Here is a 25,735-nt window from a genome sequence, read left to right as displayed (position 1 = left end):
TTTATTATTGTATTACCTCTGAATTCGGATTTTAATTTAATATACATAAAGAAACCCCAGCAAATGATGGCAGGCTCAAAAGACTATTCACAGGTAATTCAAACACGTTAGCCCCAAAGACACCAAATACAAATTATGTGTGATACATCAGTCATTCTTTTTTCCCATAAATCTTGAAAATAAAAATTGGCTTTAGCTTCTCATTTTTAATGTGCTGTCCCGCTTTGAATTATGTAAAGTTCCCAAAGATATGAACATCTCTATATACACAGAAGCAGGGTAGCAGGACGCATGACTGTACATTTTTCACACTTCAAGAAAAAATTGTGGAAAACTTGCTTTGAACCTGCTCTTCAATTCTCAAAGGAAGCTAATTTGAAAGATTTGTCAATCTAACTTTTTAAGTGGCCAAACTTTTTTATTTGAAAATAACATAAAATTGGAAGTTGGACTAAGCTGCTGGAAAGAAGAAGGAACGGCTCTGCCTTCCCTAAGCTTCGCAGGTAGGAAGCAGGTCGGAACTGACGAGGAAGAAGGGAGTCCGTTTAACCTGTCCTCCATGCCGTGGAGTCACAGCTGCTCACCGCCCGGGTTTAAACGGCCCCATTTCCCTAGAAGGTGGAAAACGGTAATTGATTATGACGTTGTTCTTCTTTTTTTTTCTTCCTCTCCCCTCCCCATCACTCCTGCTGCTTGCTGGGCACCCACTGAATGTTTTCTACACTTTTCTGATTTTGTTTCTGAGCTTTATTCTATTACTTACCTGTGTTTAGGTTATAGGAGTTGAAGCTTGACTTTATTTTGCATCATTTGTCATTAAAAATAATTTTGAGAAGAGGCACAGAGAGCTCCAGGGATGTCTCTAAAGCCACAGCCAGTAAGTAGAGGAGCCTGGAATTGAACCCGGGAGGTTGAACCCGGAGGTCGGGCTCCTTTACCTTGGAGCTATGCTGCCTCCCTGACCTCCATACTCTGAGTAAATAACAAACAGTACAAAGTCCTGAGTCTTCTAATGGCTGAAATGGACACATATTTTCCCCCCCGTTCAGACACTCAGAAACTTGGGAAGTAGGTTTAATATCCACATTCTACAGGCAAAGAGAGAGGTGAGGGCAACTGACTTGGCCAAGACGGCACAGCTGGCAGCCCACCCCCATCTGGTAGCTCGTGTTTGAAGGCACGTTTCCATCTCCCACCTCAGGTGAGGACTGTGCCAGCTCGGGACCCTCTCGGTAAATGCTCCTGCCCGAGTGGGTGGAGGTGGACCTGCACTCTCTGTAGAAGGTAGGCAGGAGGCGGTGGCGTGACAAAGACTCAGGAAGTTAGGCTCTCAGGTCACTCAGGCTAAGTAACTAGGCCAGGGGCCCGTCTTTCCCCAGCGTCCTCCTGGGGCAGGAATGCCGACCAGCTGTGTGAGAGGCGAGCTGCCGACAGGGAAGGAATCCTCCGCAGACTGATTTTTAAAATATGCGGCTCGCATGTGCGCTGAAATATTTAGTAGTGAGGTTTCATGATGTTTGCAAATTACCTTCCAAGGGTTCGGAAAGAGAGTGAGCCAATATTAACAATTTGTGGGTCCAGGTGAAAAATATACAGGTGTTCATTGTATTGTTCTTTTAAATTTTATGTAGATTTGAAGTTTTCCAAATCAAAAGTTAGAGAAGAAAGAAGGAAGGAATGGAAGGAGGAAGAAGAGAATTCTGGTGATGTTCATTCACCCTCTGTGATTCCCCGGTGCTCCTGCACTGGCGACTGTGGGCTCTATCTGCTCTCTTGACTGTCAAGTGATTTATTCATTAAAACCGCTAAAATATGGTATCTGAGTAGATGACTCCCTGAAAAGAGTCAGTGTACCGGCACCTCTGGGTATATCCTTAAATTTATAGATGATCCTCAGATTTAGTAAACTACCTTTTTCTATTTGAAGAGCAGTTGTATTTCCAATAAATCTTGCAACAAAAATTTGCTACCTAACTAAAAAATATAACTGTCTTCTGTGAAAGCAGAAAAAGAAGTCATATCAGTGTTTGAAATAAACTAGCTGACTTAGCAAGCATGAGTTCATTTTGGATGAATTACAAGAGTCAAATGCTCAATGTTCTTAACAACTATCAGAAAAGTAATTTTTATGGATTACTAACTTGTAGTTTTCTTTTCTCCCCAATTGTGTTGAAAGATCCAAAATTTTAAATCCAACACAATAGAATTGAAAATTTATAGAACAAAACCTCAATAGTCAGTGAAATTTATTTGTAATATGTGCATTTTACAGTTGCTTTTTTGGAACTTTTTATTTATATTTTAAAATATATGGTTGTTAAACTTTTTGTGAATAATGTAAGTTAGAAGGAAGGAAAAAAGTCAAAGCTTCTTACCAACAGACAATTGTCATTTAACATTTTGGTTGGATTTCCTTTTGGTCTTTTTTCTATTCACAGTGTTTGTTTTTCTCATTTATATAATTGTATATTCTGTATACAGTTTTTGCATCTTGTTCTTTTTAAATAGCACTCTCACAAGCATTTTCTTTATTATTACAGTTTTGAAAAAAATCCTTTTAAGGTAGGGGAATGAAAACAATGAAAAGAAACTGTGAGAGGACATATGAGAAATTCCAGCCCCTTCCCTTGGTGGAGGACTAGGGAGCTGTGGATGGGAGACAAGGGCGGGACGCAGACTTTCCAGCTGAACACCTCTGCGTATGTCTGTGTGTACACATACACACAAGTTTTGGCCTAAGTGCACATAATGCTTGTTAGAAATTTAAAGAAAATTATCTGAATCATTTAAAATTTGGGCCTAATATTAAGTAGCTAGACCTTTATTTACATTTTTTTTTACATAATTCCCCATTTGGGGAACTCTCGGGTTCTGTTTAATTTTTTTCCTCATACGTCAATCTGTGTTTTAAATAACTGTGTGTGTGTGTGAATAATTGCCTGATCTGTTTTGGTCATTAGTCGAAATAATCACTCTGTCTTACTGTCCACAGGTTATTTTTATTTTTCATATTGCTGTTGATAATTTGCAATCCTATTTGGAGACTAAATCCTCAGTGGTTTCCTTTTTTTCCCCCTCACTAAGAACCATTTCTCTCTTCTCTATCAGAAATCTCATCCAAATATCGGCTTTGCACTGGTATGTTCTGTTCTTTTCCAGGGAAAGGAAAATACCCTGAGGCCTGCTCCAGATTTCACTTGGCAACTTTAGCCCACTGACTAGACCTGTTTAGGAAAGAGCGAGAACATTAGGGGCCAGACCGTGATGTGTTATTGCTGACGATATGTGCATTTAACAGGTGCCCGCTTCCTGGGGACCTTCATAAAGACATTATTATGAACGTCTATAGGTACGTGGAACTCTCTGCCCCCAGAACCACGGTCACCTGTGAAGCTGGTCAGCTTCAGCCTGGGCGCACTAACTTGCACAGAGAGCAGAACTTCTGGGTTCCAGCCACACCATGTCACTGTATCCCTGAGCTGATGCAGGGGGCTGCCTGGGCTTTCCAGCCTGGCTCTGGTTTTCTGTAGCCGCCACCCTCCCCACATTCTCATCCCATTTGCGCTGCGGGCCTGCCTTGACCTCTTGCATGCTGAGAAGAAAGGACAAAGACCTCAGCTTACCCCACAGCATCCACAGCACTGGCAGTCTCCGCACAGGGTCCCCAGGAGGCCGTTGATCACCTGGATGGCGCAGAGAAGCATCTGAATTATTCCTATGACCAGCAAGATGGAGAAGAGGCTCAGATTCCAGGGGACCACGTCGGCAGGCTCTCGGCATTTACTCCACAAGGCTTTGTCACCCAGGTAATCCCTGTCGGGGACGTGGGATAGAAAGGTGACAACTGTAAGAAGTCACAATACCCGAGACTAGAAAGTCAACATAGTGGGTTTTCTTTTGCAATAGTTTCCATCCAAAACATAAGCTCCATAAGAAAAATATTCCATAATGACAACACTTTTACAAACAATACCTAACTTTTCATTGAGTATAGACTATGTGCCAGATCCTGTTCTAAACATCTCACAGATATTCACTCATTTATTTCTCATAGAAGGCTTATGGTTCTTTTTTTCCATTTCACAAATAAGGACATCGAGGTACAGAGAGGTCAGGCAACTTGCCCCTGGGACACACAGCAACTAAGTGACAGAGTGATTTTTGTGAGGTGAGCAAGAAGATGGGTAAGTTTAGTGCCTATTATGGGTCCAGGAAAATGAAGACGCTCCAGGAGTAGAATCTCACACATGTTCACGGCCTTGATCCTACCCATTGTCATTAGATCCTTTGGACTTTTGACAAGTTATCTGTCAAGGCTGCCGGCCATAAACAGTACAATGGTGTCTACAGTTAACAGGAAAGGCTTGATTTTTTTAAGGCCTAATTCTAGCCAAATTGTGAATTTGACTCAACTATATTTTTGTTAACATGCATGGATTCCACATACAAAAAGATTTAATTAATTAAAAGGAAGAAATAATCTGCTACCTTGAAACATATTCTACAAAAACCTTGAAAGAGGAGAAACTGCAATTATTTATAAAATATACGTACTAGGAGTCCGCTGCAATATACAGAGCACTGTGCCTTGAAGGAGAAATGCGAAGGATGCTATCTTTAAGACAAAGACAAAGTAAAGTGGGAAATCCTGTGGGTTATTACGATTCCTCCTCACCTTCTTAGAGCCACAGACTGGCACCTCCCTCTTCCTTTGTGCGTCCTCTGTCCTTTCAAGGCCTCAATGGGAAACGGCATCTGGCTACTAAACTCACATCCACCCTCTTGTTTTCAGATCTTTTTGACGACCCCTGTTTCTGAGGAATTCTCCTGTGCATCAGTGCGCACATTTTAAATACATTGTGTTACAATTTTGACAAATCTCTGAAATGTTGGCAGATGCCCTGGAGGTTCACAGAGCAGAAGGAATAACGGAAAGCCCAAGCATTTTGCTTTTGATTTGTAAGTGAAAGCTTGTTGATAGCATTGGTCCACCTGCCATAAGAACGGGGTTCTCCTGCTTGCTGGCGGTGACTGGTGCACTTGGCTGTATGATGGGAATACCCTCATCTATCAAGTCCCAGGGTTGAGTGAAGATTAATGTTAATCCTAGTCAAGCGCATAGAACAGTGCGCAGCACACAACAAGCACTCCGTGGACGCTGGCGTTGGCATTATTTAACTGAATTGGAGCCCTCTGGTTTGAAGGAAAGAGCCTGAGATTTTGGATTCAGATGGACCTGGGTTTGAGTCCAAGCATTCCTCTCACTATTCCTCCTTCAAGCTACGTTCCACGCCCCCCCCCCCAAGCATCAGTTTCTTCATCTGTAAAATGGGCTGACAACAGCCCCACAACTGTGCGAGTTCACTGAGATGACACCCCCCGTGTGTTGTTTTATAAGATGTCTTTTCAGTACTGATAAATTTTAAACACTCATCTTTCTGTTCTGCGCTTTTCCATGTCAGTCCTTTCTATCTTTACAACTTTTAAGCTTGATGATGATAAGAGGTTCTAAAGAGACAATACTTTCCAGGCACAAGTTGTAAAGAAAAGATCCTAAAAGGAAGTAACTGGCAATCCTGAGTTCTTCTTTCCTCGGAAGTTTGTTCAGTGGTGAGACGACAGCACCTCCTGGTGGTGAGATTGTGAAACGCTCCCGGGGGACGCGGATGCCGGGATGGAGTCTGGGCGCCTGGACGTCCTCTCAGGCCACTCCTGCTGCTGCCTCGCCCCCGACAAACCACCATGGAGAGCCTTCCAGGCCCTTCTCTTCCCGCAAACTCGGGTTCTGAGACTCTCAGAGATCCCACAATGATTGCTGCGTCCAGCTCTCAGGCCCCAGGTGAGAGGGGCCCTAATTTTTCACAGCCCGGCAGTTAATCATGTTTCCACATTCTATGAAGCAAGGAGAGCTCAGGCAGTGTAAACTGACTTAACTGGAGTTTTAAAGCATCCCGTCCCTGCGAAGGGCATTTCCACCTGAGCTGCGGTAACGCCGTCAACGTTGGAGCAGAAAGCCACGGGTTTCATGAAACTCACTTCTTGCTGGCGACAGAGGCAGCTGAAGGAAGAGGGGAGCCTGAAGGCCTTGCCTGGCCCACTCGACCTGGCCAACTCAGGGCCACCTCCTCCGGGACCCACTCCCTGATGCTCCTCCTGCCCTCAGCTGGCTTCCGTACCCTTCTGTGCTTCGTGGCACTGTGATCCCTCTGGAATGGAGCACCAGGCCCCTTTGCCATCATCGTCTGTCCATTTGTCCATCTTCGGGACTGAACACCCACAAGGCAGAGACCCTGTCCCCTCTGTCTGTCCCCAGCTCTAGCAGCTTTCATGTGCAGGGTCCTGCCCTTGTGCTGGGCACTGGCTAGCTGCCTTGTGTCACCTTCCCCAATCTCTCAAGGACGTGCTTCTTTACCTGGCCACGCCTGCCATGGAGTAGCCTTCAGGAAGCATTCACAGAGGGAAGGGACGTCCACCACCACACAGATTAAGAAACGGAAGTGCCTGGATTTGATCTTAGTTCTTCTGACTCCAAAGCCAGTGCTCTGAATCATTACACGACTCCCTCTATGTGAGTCATTATATCCCTTTAGGATATTTGAAACATGATTTCTTGTGAAATTCGATTTACACAATACATCTATAATAGTGTGTCATCAAGGTTTACCTACGCCGTGGTAAAGAGATGATTCTCCTTGAAGCTTCACATGGCTGGTTGAAAAGATTGAAATTAAATCATGAAATCATTATAAAGGCATAAGATTTTAGAAGGTTCTAATGTATAATAATAAATTCCATTCATGATAGTGAGTTACATTCATGAAAACGAAGAATGAGGCGGGCGGTACCTGGCAGCCATTGTGCCACAGGCTGTATGCACATCACGTTATTCCACTCTTGCCTGAAGCTGTGAGCTAGGCCTTGCTGTTACCCCATTTCACAGAGGCAGAGCTGAGAGGTCACACCCCTGGTGTGTGACAGAGGTGGTACTGGACCCCAAGTCCAGTCAGGCCAAGGGCAAAGCCAGTTCTTAACATCCGTGGGTGTTTCCTGCTTCCTGAAAGCTGGGAATGTGTGGTCGATCCCATGTGACCCTTTGGATGTGGCTGCCAGCGTGAGGGAACGTGGCTCCTTGCTCATAAGTCATCCTTGAATTGCGGATGCAGATGGTCTTCGCTGAAAGGCCAGGCCGACCGCTGAGCTGTATTTAGCCTGTGTCTTGGCAGGCCAGTGCTCCCCTGGCCACCCACCTCCTTCCTGAGGGAGTGGCGAGGGAGGGTGGCCTGGCTGGGGGGGCCTGTGTTTGGCTGTGTCCCTGGCCCTCCCCACTGCTGCACGTCCTTGGCCCTTCCTCCAGCTCTCCCCGCACAGCAGTCCCAGGCCCCTGTAAGCTGCTTCCCTTTCAGCAGCTCAGGGTCAGCAGAGGTGGCTATTGTCTTAGAAAGGAAGACCTTGGATGGGGAAGGTCCTACTTCAAAGAAGCCAAGAGGCTTCGAAATCTCCCAGGTTTCTTTTTCCTTCTGGGATGTCTCCTCAGTATGGTTCTCATGGCAGAAAAAGTTAAGCGTCTTTGCCCCTTTAATGTAGTCGCCAACAAACATTTCTGAAGAAAACAGTGCTAAATTCTATGGCGTTGAAGAGCCCTGGATTTTGTGCCCCAAGGTGGAATCTCAGAGTCCGCCTTGCTGACCTCCCCCTACCCCTCCACCTCATCACATCCTGATGATTCCGTCTGAGCTGTGCCTCCTCTTTTGAGCTCCAACGCCACGGCCTTGCAGATGCTCATGATGTCACCTGGGTTATTTCTCCAACTTCCTCCTTGGCTCTGTCTTCAGTTACTGGGCCCTTCTGTTCATCCTCCGTGTCACTCCCATCACAATCATTGTAAAACTCCCAAGTGTTTGTGGCATGTCCTGCCTGAAGTCCTCTGCCATTCCCTGACGTCCTGAATCCAGGCTGCCTCTCAGTCTCCCCTTCATGTGGCGTCCCCTTCAGCTCCTCTCCCCACGTTCACCCTGAGCTTCCAGCCACACGGGGTCCTGACGTTCACTGAGTAGGACGGGCCTCTCCGTGGTTGCCTCAGGACTTGCCGCTCTCTGCCTGAGACGGGCTTCCCCTCCCTCCTGGAAGGCACACTTCTGCTCATCCGCAAGCCAGCCCATGTCACCTTCTCGAAGAAGTTCCCCTCACACTCCTCCATCTCACCGCTTTCTGTGCTGCGAGCATGTCCTGTATTGTCACCCTAACCGACCATGTGCTCATGGGGTGGAGACCATGTCTGCCCTTCTTTGCTCCATGTTTGGGACAGGCTTCAGCACAAAGCAGGGTGCTGCCAAGGGTTTTGTTTCTAATTCTCCTTCTACTAATTACTAGCTGTGCAGCCCGGGGCAAATGAACCTTTTTGAACTTCATTTTCCTACTGGAGGGATACGAATTCTCCTCAGATTTATTAGGAAGATTAAGTATGATAATGCGTGCAGAACACAGCCCTTAACTGTTAAGAGGAGGAGGAAGGGGAGGAGAAGGAGAGGGGAGCGGCTCCCACTGCCACTATTGATGATAAAGGAAGAGAGACCACTGTCCCGTCCTTTTTTTCGGGCTCACATGGTGGTTCATCCTCTCTACTCACTAGGTAGCTGTGTGTGCGTTAGGTTTGCAGCTAGCAGGACGACGGCCACGTTGCTTCCACACGGGACCTGACGGGAAGGAGTCCATGGTATAGGAAAGAAGATTGGAGACAAAGGTCCCCGAGCTTTGCTAGGTGGAATCTCTACAAAGGCAGATAGTGTGAACCAATAGCAGTTGTGTTCTAGATAAAGCACTGTGCCTCGAAGTCAGGAAACTTGGACTCAGTGTTCTTTGGGGCAAGTCACTTGTCCTCTCTGGGCCTCACTCTCTTCGCCTGGAGGGGGGTTAACTAATCTCACAGGCCTCTTGTGAGGATTGAATGGGACACTGTGGCTGAAAGCGCTTTGTTGACCGAAAACACAAGCCACAGGAGGCTGGGTTATTGTCCCAGGACGGTCAAGGGGAGCCCCTGGCTCAGGGAAGGTTTAGAGCTGGCAGCGGGAGAGGAGGCCAAAAAGGGAACGTGAGCTCTGGCCTCAGAGGACAGGAGGAGGATGTCGGAGAAGACGGGACACAGAGGAGACCTGCAAGGTGGCGGAGGACGACGGAGACCACTCCCCGGGCCCTGAACTGGGGCCTGTTTCCCACCTTAGTGGAGAGTGGACTTACGTGTTGGGTGGGATTAAATTCTACCTTGGGGACATGAGGGAAAAACCAGGAATCACTCTTATCCTCTAAATGCCCCGGAAAGTGTGGTATCTATGGTTTTGTAACTCACCCCATACCGGCAGTTTTGATCATATGATAGTTTGAAGCCACTATGCAGATGTCTAAGTGTTCAGATCTTCCTCCCTTAAGATAATTATCAAAGCCATCCAGCGAGCAGAGGATGGAGGGTTCTGGAACGTTCCTGTTTGCCTGCACAGTTTATTCTGTTTGTATTGTTAACCTGCTCTAGTCTGATACTTGTTATTGGGTGGGTGAGTTGTTGTGAGGAATAGACAGAATAACATACACGGAAGCATTCAGCACAGAACAGTGTGCAGTATGTGGCCGTGACGGGAATGAAAACCTGCTTCCCTGCAAGGACAAACACGGAGAACTTTGAAAAGCGGTTTCCTGTCCTCCCCCCAAGCTGGCATTTCCTGTGCTGGCCCTCGACCCAGCAGTCACTCTGTTGACCCTGGGCCTCGGTCCCCTCCCATCCCACGCAGGGCGTGCATCTGCCAGGCCCTCCCGCTGGCACAGATGAGACCGCCGGACGGCCTTGGAGGGTAACTTGGCATCTGCCATGTTTCCTTTCACCCTCCTTTGTTTTGGATGTAGATTTGTTCTCACTGATGTTCAGTTTATCAAGGGCAGCATCCATCATGTAACAGAACAGATAGAAAACCCGTTCGATACAGCACTGAGGCCATTGGTGGGAATAATAGGATAAGGGTCCTTGAAAGAACACGTAGTCTGTAGCTCCACAGACACAGCCGCAGGTGGGAGAGAGTGAGCTATCGGGAGGACCTCAGGGGACTGCTCAGCCTCTGGTGTCTGAATTCTGTGCTCATGGCAGTGGAACCCCAACAGTCCTCTGTGAGGTGAGAGCCCTTCCACAGCCAACTCAGTAGCTCTGGGACTCGCCGCCTGAGATGTGAAGATGTTAGAGGCCTCGTACCCCTGTTTAACTGCAGAGCAGCGTGGGGGTGATATTTGTTGTGAACAAACTGAGACCTCGCATGATAACAGAACTGGTACCCTCTAAAGACTGTTCTTGGGGTTCTTTAGACTCACTATATATCAATACATAGGGTTTGAGCTAATAAAGTGGTGTCCTATAGACTTTTTAGGCATGGACCCATCCTCCACGTGCAGGAGGACCCAAAGACCATATTTCCTGACCCCCTGGGTGTGTCTGTCACTGCGCCAGGCAGAGGGGCTGTGACGGGAACAACACAGAAGCGGCCCCAGCCCCCTGGAGGCTGGAGTCCGGTGCAGCACCCTCTCATGGGCTGTCTGCGGGATGAAACGCCTATGACCGAGGCGCCAAGCACACTCACCGACAGCCACACATAGCCGCTGAGCACTTGAAATATGGCTAGCGTGAGTGAGGAATTTTCACCTTTGTTCATTTAAATGGACTGAGGTTTAAAGAACCACGTGTGGCTCCCGGCTGCTGGATTGGACGGTGCAGGCCGGGGGCAGAAGCGCGCGTGATGCAACAAGACAGAGACTGGAGGCCAGAAGCCACGAGTCTGAGCCCTGGTCTGCCCCTGGCTGGCTGTGTGGCTCTCAGCAAGCCAGCCTTACACCTGCCTTGGCTCGGACTGACTGCCTCCGGAAGCTGCCTTGGAGATTAAATTACAAAGTTGTAAAACTCAAAAGGTTCTTCATAAACTACAAAGCCCCATGAAAACATCAAGGGTTATTTTAATGAGGTCTATCATCATTAACTCTCGGGAAGAACCTGCAGGGTTTTCAACATCCTCTTCCATAGATGTGCTTTCTGTAAGGGGTTGTTTTGTTGTACCCTGCGGGCCGTCACTGACAGCCTTTGCATTTTCTCGGTGGGCTGCCATCCTCGGTTTCTAGTATGAGATTTGCAATGGGGCCACTACTTTCTGTTTGCGAACATGTTTAGTTGCCTCCTGTTGCTGCTAATAAATGTTTGCGTGTGAGGGGTGGCGCCACATATCTCCTTCCCTCCGGCCAGCCAGGGCGCCCAGTTTCAGTTATTTCCCCTGGCGTCTGTCAACGAGCAGTTAGAGGCGAGACCTTGTGCAACCTCCCTCCGCTGCACAACTCCGGCCCCACCTCAAAGGGGCAGCATGCCTGAGACTTGCACACGGAGGTGACAGATATGTGCCGTGTCTCCCCTCGGCTGCTGATCTGCCTGTGCCCGTGGTGACACCTGGGCCTTGCAGGGTGTGTCTTACCCGTTGTGGAAGGGGTAGGCCCAGGTGCCATTGACCGTGAAGCATTTAGGACCCTTGTTGATGGAGATGGCCGAGATGATAAACGAGTATCCAGCACCCAAGAATCCGATCGCAGCGAATATTGTGGAGGTGAACATCTGGAAGAGAAGAAGAGACAGCCAGGTTCCTCAGTGGCCCAGAGGTCACAGAGGGCGCACCTACGCAGCCTGCGGTCGCGCCTGCAGACTGCAGGGAGCGACCGCGTAGGAGCCGATCTTTACAGTGGGGGGGCCTGTGGGGTCTCCCAGAAGGAGTTTGGCGTCTGGTGTCCCCTTCTGCACCCGCAGCCCCATAGCTTTTTCATTGATGACTGAAGTGCTAGCTGTGGTTTGATTTCTTTGAGCCATGGTTTTAACCTCATTCAGGAGAGAATCTCCTTCCTATGAAGGGCTAACGTGGAAGGCCAGGCTATTACAGAATCAAAGAATCTTAGAATTGGAAGCAATCCTAAAAGCGTTCTGGTCCAGTCATCTCCCAGAGGCTACCTCACTGTGGGTCTCAGGTGGGAGGCGGGTTCTGCTGATGAGAAAGGGGAGAAGTCTAGAACTTCTCATTGGTCCTGGTTACATTCCTTGAGGTAAAAAAGCTTAAGTCCAACATCTTTTCCATGTGGTAGCAGACTTTAAAATATCTGAAGATATTTTATATCTTACATAAAAATATTTTATATTTTACATCTCTCCACCCCTTCCGCCCTCTGAAAGGTTTCTCCTCTTCAGGTTACATAGGCCCAACAATTTCAGTTCTTTTTAAATTTTTTTTTTTCCTGAGGAAGATTAGCCCTGAACTGACATCCATGCCAAGCTTCCCCCATTTCATAGGTGGGTTGCCACCATAGCGCAGCTGATAAGTGGTGTAGGTCCGTGCCCAGGATCTGAATCCTTGAACCCTGGGCCGCCAAAGTGGAGGGCACTGAACTTAGCCACTATGCCACGGGGCTGGCCTCTTAATTTTTTTTTTTTTTTGAGGAAGATTGGCCCTGAGCTAACATCTGTTGTCAATCTTCCTCTTTTTGCTTGAGGAAGATTGTCGCTGAGCTAACATCTGTGCCAGTCTTTCTCAACTTTGTATGTGGGACGCTGCCACAGCATGGCTTGATGAGTGGTGTGCAGGTCAAAGCTCAGGATCTGAACCTGCAAACCCTGAGCTGCCGAAGCAGAGTGCATGAACTTAACCACTACACCACCGGGCTGGCCCTCGAAGATTTTTATATGACAGAGATTAATTAGTGAAAAATAGATTGTATGAACATCTTTCTTATTTTGAATTATAAAATCAAAATAGAATTGTAGAATCTGAAAGGCAGACACAATCCTGGAGCCCATCCAGGCTAACGCCCTCTTATGGGTGAAAAAACTAGGCCCACAGATGCATCATCCATTCTAAGCAGTAATTGCAGAGTAGCATGGAAGCATTAATAATTTTGGATGGAAATAGGGGTGGAAAAGTTATCACCTCTCTTACTTTGGTGACATGACGGTGTAACGCACAGCACAGGAGTTTGAAAGTCAGCAGATGCAGGCTCAGCCTCATCTTTGCTACTTTTCTCTGTGTGATGACTGCATAACGAGCGTACCCTCAGAGTCTTAGTTTTCTCGTCCATAGAGGGGCAGGATGAAGCCCCCCTACAAGGTCCGTCGTAAAACTAGACGTGACAAACTAAGGCAAACGTTATGCAGGCCCCCTTTCCTCTTCCTGTGTTACTGCCAATCTGATACAGGAGATGTTTGGGAGGAGAGGACCTGACCGTGCCCGGGATCGGGGTCTCTGTGATACTGGAGTTCCACTTTAGCTGGTATTTATTTTCCTATCATACATAAATGTATTTTGGGGGCAACTTTCCAAGACTGAGCTCTGGCCCCACGTGCCGCATGGAGCCTTGTCTGACTTTCCAGGCAGAACCGACCGTTCCCTCCTCCTGTATAAACTGCTGTTACAGCACAGTGCTTGTGACACATTAATGCTCCACGTGTTGTCTGTCTTCCCCAACCAGAGCCCCAGCTCCTTGAAGCGTGGACAGTGAGTTATCTGAAGACCGGACGTTGCTCCACCCCTACCACCATCTGTACGGCTTTCCTTCTTCCTAGTTTCTTAAAGGCACCACACAACTACTTGTTGGCTGAAGATTAAGGTTTTATATTAATCATTATTTATATTTCGCCCCTTAATTCTTATGTCTAGGTTATCCTAAATCCATGATCACCATCAAGAATATGTATAAATATAATCTAGGTCACAAGTAGATGAAAATTTTGGTCAATTTATCACATTAGAACAGGCAATCTGTTTTCCAAAGAATGTTTTGTTGAATAATTTTATAAATTGCTGAATTACATAAAGTTAAATAGGTTTTATTCCTGTTGTACTTCTAAGAATCTTTGTGATACGCTCATGTGTGTGAACCTCCAAGAAGCAGACACACTCTGTATGCTGGAACTTTGGGAAAATGATCAGCTCTCGAATCGTCCCTCAGAAGCACGGGAACTGCCTTGGAGTTGAGCCCTTAGTCCATGTGCCGGGAAATCAGGCTCTTCTCAGATACTTTATGTGAACAGCCAGGTACTGCGTGGGGAAGACATTAGTCAGAAACAACTCATGTTAGATGACAGAATTGTTTAAGGATTTGTTTCATAACACAGATTTATTAATAATTCTAGGAAAGTTGACCTCACAATTCCTAGTTCTGGACATTATAGGTAACACGCCTTTTAAATGGCATCCTACAATGAGCACACTCAGTGTTCGCAACTGTGAGGAGCGTTAGCACATACCTGCAAGAGGCATGTTTTACCGCCTTTGTCTTAGGTAAATGGATATTCGTGACTAAGGGTGAAATTTCAACTGACTGCACCATACATGGATACAAAAATGTCTGTACAAACTGAAATGGAAGAGAAGATGGGCTGTGGGAAACTTGTGTGGCTCAAAAGGTGTCGTTAGTTGCAGCAAAGACATTGATGTCAAAGACGCACGAATATATTTAAAAATAAATGAGTGGGGAGGAGTAATATTTCAAAATAAGTGTATTAAAATGATTTTATATTCTTTTCTACAGCATGTGATTTTAAATATGCATATGTATTAATGTTAGTCAAGGGCTTTTTTTGAAACTTCTTTATGGGAAATAAGAGATTGTTTTAGATTAAGTATTGCCTTATATTTGGGTATATATGGTAATTTGCAGAGTTGTCCAATCTCAGGAACCTGTAACTTTTTTCTGTGAGTTCTTGCAAGAACACACTTTGGGAAATGCTGCTCCGATTAAGCGAGAGCTTATCTAGCTAGTTCGCAGTCTCTGAGCCCCCCTCCACACACACACTGCAGCCGAACTGCTGTTCAGTCGGACGCAGCTAGTACAACTGGGTGCGGCCCCCACGTCCCAGCACAGCCATGGAAAGCTCACTCTCACAGGGGTTTCTTCTGATGTTGCCTCTCATCCTTTCAGCGGGAGGTTCTGAGCGGGCTGGAAACATTTTTGACATGGGGTCCTTTGTGATGGATTGGGTTGTTTCAATGAAAAACAGATTCTATGAAGGAAGGGTCCGTCACATCTTAAAACTGGTTAAAAGTCTTCAAAAGCCAGAATTTCCACTAAATAAATGGTTACATATTCTTACAGTTATATTTTTGTTAAAAAAAAAATCTCAAAAACCATGGAATGCAATCATCTCACTTTCTAGCTAATAAAAATAGCTCCAAACCATGAAAGCCTTGGATGCATTATCTCATTTAATCCTCTCAACAGAGGTGAGTGTTATTATCTACATATCCAGACAGGAAACTAAGACTACTGGAAATTAAGATAATTTCTCTAAGTCAAACACAGAGTAAAGTGTTAGGACTGGGGTCAGTCCATGGCCACTTGCTGCCAAATCTCGTGGTCTTGTGACTTTCTCAAGTCACACATCTAGGAGGTGGCTGGGCTAGGTTAAGAACCAGGGTCTCCTCCCCGCCAAGTCCAGGGTCCTGTACCTTCCACCCCTTCAAATACACACACACACACGGCGTGTATTTCAAATACACAGTGACACACACATAAATATGCAGTGACACACATAAATACACAGTGACACACACTGTGTGTATTTCAAATACACAGTGACACACACATAAATACACGTTGACACACACTGTGTGTATTTCAAATACACAGTGACACGGTGCCACTACCACCAGATACTCCGTTATTTGCGAGTTTCCTTGTGAATGGCATTGGTTCTCTCACAGAAATAAAACAACATATAAGGGAAAAATATCTTTTTGCTTACTTGACTTTTGTCTTGAGTTCTAATTATTAGTCAGGAATCATTAAACTACTGATTAAGAACAAAAGAGTATCTGAAATTACTATAATGGAAAAGAAAGACTGCGTTTTCAGGAAGGCAGTTTGGAAGTCTGAGGAAACCTGGGTTCCAGCCCCCCAGCATCACCAACCCCCACCTGTCTAGCCTTGGCTTCCTGTGGTGAAGAGAAGAAAGGGGCGTGTGGTTCTAGAAGGTCCCTTCAGCTAAAATCACCCAGGATTTCACCAACCGCTGGGGGGCAGTGAGAGCAGAAATCTGACTCGTGCATTCCCGCTATGTGAGGCGAGTAAAGGATTGTAGATACCACGCCTGGAACAATTTAGCAGGCAAATATTTAAAGACACAAAAAATGAGTACAAATGAAACATTGCTCACTTTAGGCAAGTCTGAGCAAATGAAAAACCAGGTCACATAAAGTATCTATGAGACGATTTTTCCCGTTACAAACAATCCTCTAGACCAGCCCTGTCCAAGGGAATTATAATGCAAGCCACAGATGGAATTTAAAGTTTTCTGGTAACCACCATTAAAAGAGTAAGAAACAAAAACAGGTGAGATTAATTTTAGTAATATATTTTCTTTAGCTCAACATATCCAAAATATTATCATTTCAATATATAATCAACATAAAAACTACAGATGAGATATTTTACATTCTTCTTTCTGTACTGGTTCTTTGAAATCTGGTATTTTATACATATGGTACACCTCAATTTAGATTTGCCACATCCCTCGTGCTCAACGGTCACATGTGGATAGTGGCTGCTGTGTTGGACAGCATAGTCTAGAACATTTAAAAAATGGATTTTTGGTAGTAAAAGTTTAAAAAGTGCATAGAGACGATCTGCACTGAATTCAGGATTAAGCTGATTCTTAGGAGGGACGGGACTGCGCTAGAGACGAGGGACACAGTGACGCTCAACGGAATCAATGATGTTCTATTTCTTTATAAAACAATCTGAAGAAAAAATGGCGTCAGGTTACAGTTTCGTAAAGCTACAGGTGGCATGTTTTGTTTTGTATTCAAATTTGAAGTATCTCACCTTAAGATAAATAAAGCAAACATCCCAAACTGGTATTTCAGAACTCTTCCAGAATGGATGAACCACATGAAGCAAGGTACGTTTTCTGTCATTTTGCCTTAAAAAATTTCATTGTCCAGAAGTAAAAAAATTGCCAAACTCACTACTCACAGATATTACCAGTCTTAAAACCAGTCTGGAATAACTTTAATTTATCGTGAGTTTCATGATACAAAATTTTTTGTGTTGAAAGTTGCTGAGATCGAGTGGACCATGTCAGAGAGTAGATGCTCTAACTCAGGGTGATTTCCGTAAACAGGCAGAGGGCCGGGCCTCTCTCTGGAGGAGACGCAGGAATGGGGAACAGAGCTGACGCGTGGTGAGAGGAGGCGCCAGACTCTGGAGTCTGGGTTGGGAGCCTTCCTCTGCAGCGTCTGTACCGCGGACACGCCCTGCCCAGTCTAAACAGAGACAGAGTGGAGACGGTGCTGCTGGGCAGCGGGCAAGGCAGGGGTCACGGGCAGGCCGATCTGGGTCTGCGTCCTGGCTCCTCCCTAATGACCTTGGGAAGTCAATCTCTCTAAGGTTCTCATCTCCACTTCTGTAAAATATGGCCGAATCCTAAGAATACTCCTGAATCCTCAGGGAGATCATGACATGTCAGATAGCTTAATCAATAGGCACTAGGGAATCACAGTGCACATCTCTAGGAACTCAGATGACCCCAGGTGGGGCAGGCTGCTGCATAATGCCCTTCACCGACAGGATACCCAGAAATCTCTTTTGTCTATCCCCAAGTTTTGGATAATTTCCCATGACAATGACAAGCACTTGATAAATGTCATTATTGTATTGCAATATTTTAATTATCATATCCTCACACACTCTTACTTTCCACACATACAGGGAGCATAAATCTGGACAGAAAAAGACGAGTAAGCAGAGGAATTCCTGTACGGTTGCTCAGCACACGTGTCCTGTTCACGTTGCTAAGGAAACGTGTGTGATGTACCCCCTGCAGACACTTTCCTTGAAATGGAAGATAGTGACACCCTCGGATCAGAGACCCTCTGACTCACCATGTGTCAGCTCTAAGACCTCCTCCCACTCAGGCTCTGGAGGCAGATGACGTAGGACCGGACCCCAGCTCTGCCACTGTCCAAGGCGTGTCCTCATGTATTAATGCCCCCCGCTGTCAGCTGGAGGAGGCCCTGGGGGCTCGGAAGGGAGGAAGAGTGGGTGGTCTGGGGACAGGGTTTGCAGAGACTTGGGTAGTAGCAACATGTTGGGGGACATCTCTGGTGGGCATGAGGGGTCCTCCTCAGCAAGGGTTCTAGGAGACTTATGGAGATTGTCTGAAGTGTCTCTTCCCTTAACATCTTGTATTTCCTGCCTCGGCCAGCTCGGGAAAGGGGAGGTCTGGTGGGGGTGTCAGAAGCTTCACTTGCATGCGCCTCAGTTTCCTTATTTATGAAATGGGGAGTTTAATGCCTGACTCAAAGGGGTATGGTGAGAATTGAGCCTGATGAAGTATGAAGTCACCTGAAATTCCTCCTGAGGGTTCAGGTCCTTCGTTCATCCAACGAGCACTTATTGAGGACCGTGTGTCCTCAGCACCCCAGGCACTTGGTGCCCCTCGCCCCTTCCCTGCACGCTAATGCTCGCAACATCTTCCCCCATCCCCGCAGTGCCCTTAGTGATCCATTTGACAGCAGAGGATTTTGAAGGATAAAAACCATTTAGTGAAGAAATAGGGTTCCATACTTTATTTCTTCTTTCAAGATAATCTATTATTTCAAAAGAACTGTCTTTCTTAAATGTCCCTCACACTTGCTGTCATTCCAAGGAACCCAGAGATAGATCTCAGGGAGTCCCTGCTTTCGGCCTCCAGAAGCAAGCGCTCCTTGCAGAAGAGCCCGCACAGCAGGCGTCCCTGGGGGGCACTGCTGAGCCAGGCATGGGAGGAAGTGCTGGCTGCAACGAGCAGACTAATTCACCACCTGACCAAGATCGTCCTCCCAGGCAGGCCTGTCGACCATCTGGCCCTGCCTGTGGGTGTGGTGGGCCTTTATCTCCCTGATACGCTTTAAGGATGCTGCAGTGCCTGCCTGCCTGCCCTCAATATCTCCTTTATCAGTCTGCCTTCAGTCTCATTATTAAAGACACTCCTTTGAGGCAAGGCCAGTGTCTTCAAAAGGCTCTTAGTAAAGCACATACTTAACATGAATGAGTTGATAAAATTATTCAGCTGTGCCAGTGGACCCTGAGAGATCCATTTTTTTCAGGATTAGAGGGCAGGCGACCCTGACCAGCCACAGATAAGCTGGCAGGGGGCCACTGAGAACGGCCCTCGAGCAGGAAGAGGTTGAGACCTCAAGACAAACTCAGGGCAGGGTTTTCCAAGCACACCTTGGAGGCAAGCCACCTTCCCCTCACAGTTTTTGCCCCAGGGCTCACTTTTCTCGGCTCTTGTTTAGCCTAATTTACTTAAAAGAGTGCGGATCCCTGGGGCTGGGCTCCAGTCTCCTCTGCCTCTGAGGAGAGCTTACAGCCTTCTGGTTTCTCGGGAGCTGTCAATCAAGTGATCTGAAGATTTTTTCCAGCTCATTGTCTTGTTTTATCTCTCCAGCCACTGCATCCTCTTCTGCTATTGATTCTTCTGTCCTGATTTCACTGCCCGTGGAAAGGGAAGAGAGTGATGCAGCTGCCTTCTGGGGAATATTCCAGAAAGACATAGCAGAGAAGAAAGGAGAGGGCACGGCCAGGAAACAAGTGATAGACAGCAAGGCCGTGGAGACGGCAGCAGGAGTTAACCTACCAGCTTGGCCTGGTCTGTTTCTGCCTCACTGGCCTGTCTACGCAGCAGGATTTGTTAATGTGCCACAGAAGCCCAGTGTTCCTTTAACACCCAGAGGGGAACCCTGTGAGCATCTGGAAAAATAATTCAAATCTTCAGCATTATAGGACCGACCAAAGTATGCTCTTTCTGTTTTCTGACAAAATGTTTGTAAATACTTTTCTTTAAAAAATGACTAATGCTTGGTGCTCCAGATCTTCAGAACATTAAGGAAACACATCTCTAAAGCAGAGTCATGATCTCAGTGGCCCCCAGGGGCAGGGACCCTAAAGGAAGAGCTCAGCCATCCCCAGCGGAGGCCACTGTGTCACAAAACACAGGCCCAGGAGTAACAGGTTAAGTTTTAATGTTTTGAAAAAGAAGGGAGAGATCTAGCTACTTTTTGTGTGAAATCTCTCAATTTTTAAAAGTTGGCAGCTCATTAAAAAGCAAACAAACCCCAAACAAGAAATCCTCTGCTGTGCACCTGGAGTGTGGTCACCCCTGGTCCGGGGCAGCTGTGACTGGTTGCCTCGGTTTAAAGTCCGGCATGGCTGGTCCTTTGGTGGGCACAGACCCTCCGGAGAGTCCGCTGGTCACTTGGAGGTGTCCTCCTCAAGGCACACTAAGGGCAGACCCCCCCGGGGGTTACGGAGCCCAGATGGACAACTGGAATGGGCAGACCAAATGTCTCAGGTCCTGTTGACTCAACTGTGTTGGTAAAAACATGACTTTTCTGCCTTCCTCTTGGACTTCACTTAAATCTAGTTAAGAAACACGTTTTGTACAATGCTTTAAATACTATTTCACTTCTCACTGTGGTTATATATACAAACCTAAAAGCAAAAAATAAGCAGAACCTTTGTTTTATATGCACTAATCTTCAGCCTTCCACTCAACACCAGGGAATGAGATTAGATTTCTAAGCAATGATGACCCTGGTCAACATAAGGTTGACATAAGGGAAGCCATATTGTAGGAAAGAAACCACATTGAAACTTTGAATGATCTCTGATTAACTAACCCAGACAGGCTCTGTAGATTTTATGGACCTTCCCAGCTGCTGTAAGTTGATAGCTCTGTTCCTCTGAGTTCCTTAGGGATGTGATGACCCCCCGCCAGAGAGTCTGTGCTGATGGCTGTCATCAATGACCAATAACAACTGAAAGATCAGGGTATAGGGCGTTGCTCTGGTCTCTGCATATCCGGTAAAACAAAAGACCATCAGGAACTGAGACCAGATGTCTGCCTGCATCTGGAGATCAGATGGAGGCCTCATTGGGATTAGGTCAAATTTTCAGGGAGTGTTAAAATTTCCATACTTCTTATCCTGCTGGTCGGACACTTGATTAAAAAATGTGCTTTTAGTGTTCCAAAACTGTTGAGCAGGATACAAAATTCTAGTATAAAAATGTCAACATGAAGCCAAGAACAAGAGAATATTTCCAAATGAGTCCTAAACAGTTTCGTTCCTCTAATCCAGATCTATGCCCCAATTCAGCAGGAAGTAGCTAGGTTGGTCATTGCCCCAAATCCCTCAAGAATGAGGAATACCAAAGAATAGGAGGGATTGAACCTGGCAGAGAGTTAGCCATTGATGATTAAGTAGCTAGGAACTAAAGGGTTTTTCCTTTTTGCAATTACCGATACTAGCTTTTAGCTGTTTAACCCTCCATTGTTAACTGTGCTGCTTAGGCAATATGCTCTCTGACTCCACTACGTTGCTATAGATAACGTCTCCCTGGAGCCTGGGTCACCATGGTGATGGGTGTGTGAGCTGTTCTTCAGGAATTAGAACCCCTTTGTCCACTTCAGGCCAGTTGAGACCACCAACTCATCAACTGGGCCCATGCAGATGTCCGATAGCCGACTTTTTGATGTCAAGTGGCTAAAAACTCCACCCCCAGATCATGCTAATGCCGCCATTTTGTGAACGTGGGTCCTACGAAGAGGCGTGGCGTCTGAGCACGCTCGCGCAGATCGTCATTACCTCACCTCTCCTCACCTCCAATCACCTCTCTCCACACTGCAGACCACCCTGCCCCATCCCATGAATATCCCTGAGTCCCCATTTTCAGGGAAGCTAGTTTGAGGCTCCTGCTCTCGCTTCCTCACGTGGCTGCCTTGTGAGTAAATCCTGTCTCTGCTGCAATCTTGTGGTCTCGGTGTTTGGCTTTCCGGGCGGTGGGCAAAAACGAACCTGGTTCGGTAACAATGACTGTTTTTTTCTTTTCATCCAATTTCCTTAATTGCTAATTTCTTTCAAATTCTCATCTCCAACGAATCCCTCCACGAAGTCCACAAGCTATGATGGAATTACATTTCAAGGGGAAAATGAGATATATATGTTTTCTATTCCTTTATAAGTAATTACGTAAAAGTATCATATTATATATAACTTATGCTATGTAATTAGATTAATTGTGGTTAATTTTTACATATCTTTGTAAATGATGATTACATGCTATAATAATAATCATCAGTGCTTCCTTGGGACTCATGATGGTGTCAAGAAGGTGAGAACATTCTCTTTGAATGGTCTTTGATTTCACATGGAAAACTGTAATTGTGTGAACAGAGCCCCAGACTCAGCCCTTCATATGTACTCAATAAATCTTTTTTGATTGAATAAATGAGCAAATAATGATGAGAAAGAATGCTAGAAACGATTCTGTTCCAGAACAGATGGCTACCCCTTCCCTGTAAAGCAGTTAAGGTGGGTGTGTCCAGCTCTTCACTGGGGTCCTGAGCCTCCCAGACAGACATGAACCTTGGAGATGACAGCAGAAGCTGGCCTCACTCGTCAGCCAGCCAGGAATTTCAGTTCTACCTTCTTCATTTTTGCTATATCAATGTACCTGAACTCTTAATATTTTTCTTTAGGTAAACTCTATTTTATTCATTTATGTCACCAACATGCACAAAAGACTAGAATCATTAGCAAACACAAACACAATATTATTGATTTTTTCATTAACGTCGCTTGCATTCCTGGAGCTCGAGACTTGTTCCCCCTTTGTTAGAAAGGGAGATTACGAAGTGTTAGATGTAGTAAAGACTTATTTCCATCAAAATAAGATTTTTTTTCTTGATAGAATCAAAGAGATTGAAGGGGAATGGAAAAGGGAATGACTTTCTATGTTACTGAAAGAGAGCCCATCAGTGTACCAGCAGAGCTTGTCCTAAACTCGGGAAATTCGCATCTGGTGCGGCGTCCTCATTTTACAGACCAGCAAAGGGAGACAAGAGCAGGGCAGGGACTTGCAGTGGCAGAACTGGGACTCACCCCCATGTCCCGGCAGCTTCCCACTCCCCCCGGAATGGCGATGCCCTGCCTCTCTGGCTCGCCTGCTAGAAGAGGGATGGTGGCACGAAAAAGAAAGGGAACAGAAGTTGGAGGCAAAACCTGGGGAGACATGAGCAAGTGCTGGGCCTCTGGGGCTGAGCCCCTGGCAGGGGTTGGATGGGGAGCTGAGAGGACTCCTCGTGAGACGAAGTTACCATCTGTCATCCCGCCCCAGCCCCCCTTTACAGATGGGGCACTGCAGAGCCAGAGAAGACGAAGGTCTTGCCCAAAGTCTCAGGGCCCCTCGGTGGCGGAGGGAGACTTACAGCCCATCCCTGCCTTCCAAGCCTGCATTCTATATACGGCATCACTTTAATTTTGTAGCTCTGACATCCCTGCCTATTTGTAAAACCTAAAATGGTACCTGTACCCTTCAAGTTTGAGGGCGATGGTATTTGAAAATTGTGTTATTCTTGTTACTTTGCACCAGCGAGAAGAACCCCATCTTTGTGCCTGCACCAGCTGCCCCCAGAATCCTACCTGGGGCTGGCAACTCGTCCCACCCCCGAGATGCCCAGCACAAGGAGACAGCGCACCCTGGGTCGTTCTGCTGGCCGCCCCCGTGACTCACCGCACATCGCTTCCCGCAGCTCTCGTTGCCGCAGCACCCACAGCAGTCATTGTTCCTCAGGCCCAAGAACACCAGCGCCGGGAAGATCATCTACCAGCAAGAGAAGCAGCTCAGAGCGGGTCCGGGCTGTTAAGGGAGGGCCATGCCTGCCTGGCTGTGTGAGCAGCCACATCCACTATGGGAACACAGTGGCCAGAGGGTATGGCAAGGACAGAGCAGGGCTGTGGGGTCTAAGAGTGGTAGTGAGTATGCAGGTGCCATTAGCTTCAGCGAAGCAAGATTTCAAGATCTGACACCTTAAGTTTCCATTTGGATGTGGGTTAGGACAAGTTGTCCACAACTGTCATGAAAAGCGAGTCTCTCTTTCTGAACCCAAGGTTCCCACCCTCTATTGCAAACAGGGGTAGAGAAATCATTAGTGCCCGAGTGGAGGGGATCCACTGACACCTGCTGCTCTGGGAGGCCTTCAGTCAATCAGTTTGCTAGAAAGTGTGTGTCCAGCTCCTCCCCACCCCCACTATCCTTTTAGAATAAAGAAATTATGTGGCCCTCCATTTGGTTTGTGGAATTCAATTGACCCCTGAGAACTGCCAGCCCATGCTTGGGGACTCAGTACTTAATAAACTTAGTGGACACATCCTCATCAGGTCCTAATGGACAAGGGAAAAAGAAAGACACTGACTTTGTCATGCAACACGTAGGCTTTTGTTAGAAACTAAATACCTTCCCGGTCAATAAGTACTCAATTTTAAAAGGATGGGGTGAAAATTTTCTTCAGAGGGATTTTAGGGCTTCCCTACTCACCAAGACCCCGCTTCCTAATATTCCTCCGAAAAACCAGACCTCGTCCGAAAGGTTGACGTTGTCGTCGATCACTTTTCCTCCGGGGAAAAATAACAGGACATTAGCCAGGAAGCCAAACACAGTGAGGGGAATGAGGGTGCCCCCCAGGCACTTGGCGCAGCCCCCAGTGCACATGCTGGCAAGGACGGGGGCGAGCTGCGAGAAAAGGCCTCAGCGCGTCCTTCACGGGTCTCTTCTAAGGTGTCGCCAGAGCGTCCTGGAGAGCGTCCCCAGTCCAATCCGTATTTCGGGGCTGAGAAGCCAATCGGCCTGTGCACCGTGCCCTTGGAGTTGCTTCAGCTTCTCAAATGCAGCAGCACCTCGATGACGGTGGCCATTTATACACTCTCTCTGACCTGAAGTCCTTTTACTTGCACCCCCATAAATGAGATTACATTGAGAGCAATCATTTTGCCATGGAGACCAATAACCTCTGTTAATAATCCACCAGCACAGACAAGACATTCACGTTGTTGCGATCGAACACAGAGCTGGAACAAACAGCATTTGGAACTCCTGCACCCTCAATCTGACAATGCCCCTGCCCAGATAAAGAAGTATTTCCCCCAGGCTCTTTATAAATCACTGCGTAACTGAGTTACAGCCCAGCTAAAGTCGTGTCTCCGAAGCACTTAATGGTCTACAGTCCGTCTTTGTCTTTTCCGCTGACAGCTTGGAATGCAAAAGAGTTATCCAAAAGAGCTTCTGTTTTCCTTAATATGAAAATAACAATTCGATGGTCTGGCTGGGTATCACTGAGCTCTGGCCTACAGGAATTTTTTTTAAAGGATAAAATCAGAGTAACTTTATTTTATTGCCTGATTGATATATTTCTGTACTTGTGACTCCATTAAGTTCTACCTCCCTCCTCACGTGGTGTGACGGAATTAGCAAAAGCGGTTTTCCCCATCAACTTGTTCAGCTACATCTTCCACTCAGGAATACAAGCCTCCACCTTCACAAGGGGTCAGGGGAAAGAAGGCTGGCGCTGGGTAGAGGCGAGGAAGGATGCTGAGGAATTGACTGGAAGCAGAGCTGACGAAGCTGGAGGAGCAGTGAAGGTGCAGGAGGCAGTGAGAGGACCTTAGTGGAAATGTCGCCAACTGCCAGGGCCATGATTCAGGTACTAACTCGCTTTGTGTCACTAAAGAAGCTTTCTGCCCTGCCTAGCCCAACCTCTACCTTATGCAATGACCCTGCTTGGTACTGGTGTTAACGTAACAGCTGAAGGACTATGGGGTGGAGCAGAAGCCTGCTAATTCTCCATTGAGAGTCGAGAGGTTAG

At 46.7% G+C, this 25,735-nt stretch overlaps 1 protein-coding gene across 1 annotated transcript; it reads right to left on the bottom strand.

Annotated features, from left to right (window-relative positions):
* TM4SF4 (transmembrane 4 L six family member 4) lies at nucleotides 1-25,045 on the bottom strand. The gene is made up of 5 exons (XM_008526555.2): nucleotides 24,412-25,045; nucleotides 23,608-23,697; nucleotides 11,490-11,626; nucleotides 3,624-3,813; nucleotides 1-611 (listed from the first exon to the last, which is right to left on the bottom strand). The coding sequence occupies exons 1-5, from the start codon at nucleotides 24,583-24,585 to the stop codon at nucleotides 594-596; spliced, it is 609 nt and encodes a 202-aa protein (XP_008524777.1). The 5' UTR covers nucleotides 24,586-25,045; the 3' UTR covers nucleotides 1-593.
* Nucleotides 25,046-25,735: the final 690 nt, after the last annotated feature.

This window comes from Equus przewalskii, chromosome 15, assembly GCF_037783145.1.
Source record: "Equus przewalskii isolate Varuska chromosome 15, EquPr2, whole genome shotgun sequence".
Lineage (NCBI taxonomy): Eukaryota > Metazoa > Chordata > Mammalia > Perissodactyla > Equidae > Equus > Equus przewalskii.
Note: the sequence above shows the minus strand (reverse complement) of the source record. Positions and strands in the feature narration are given on the sequence as shown.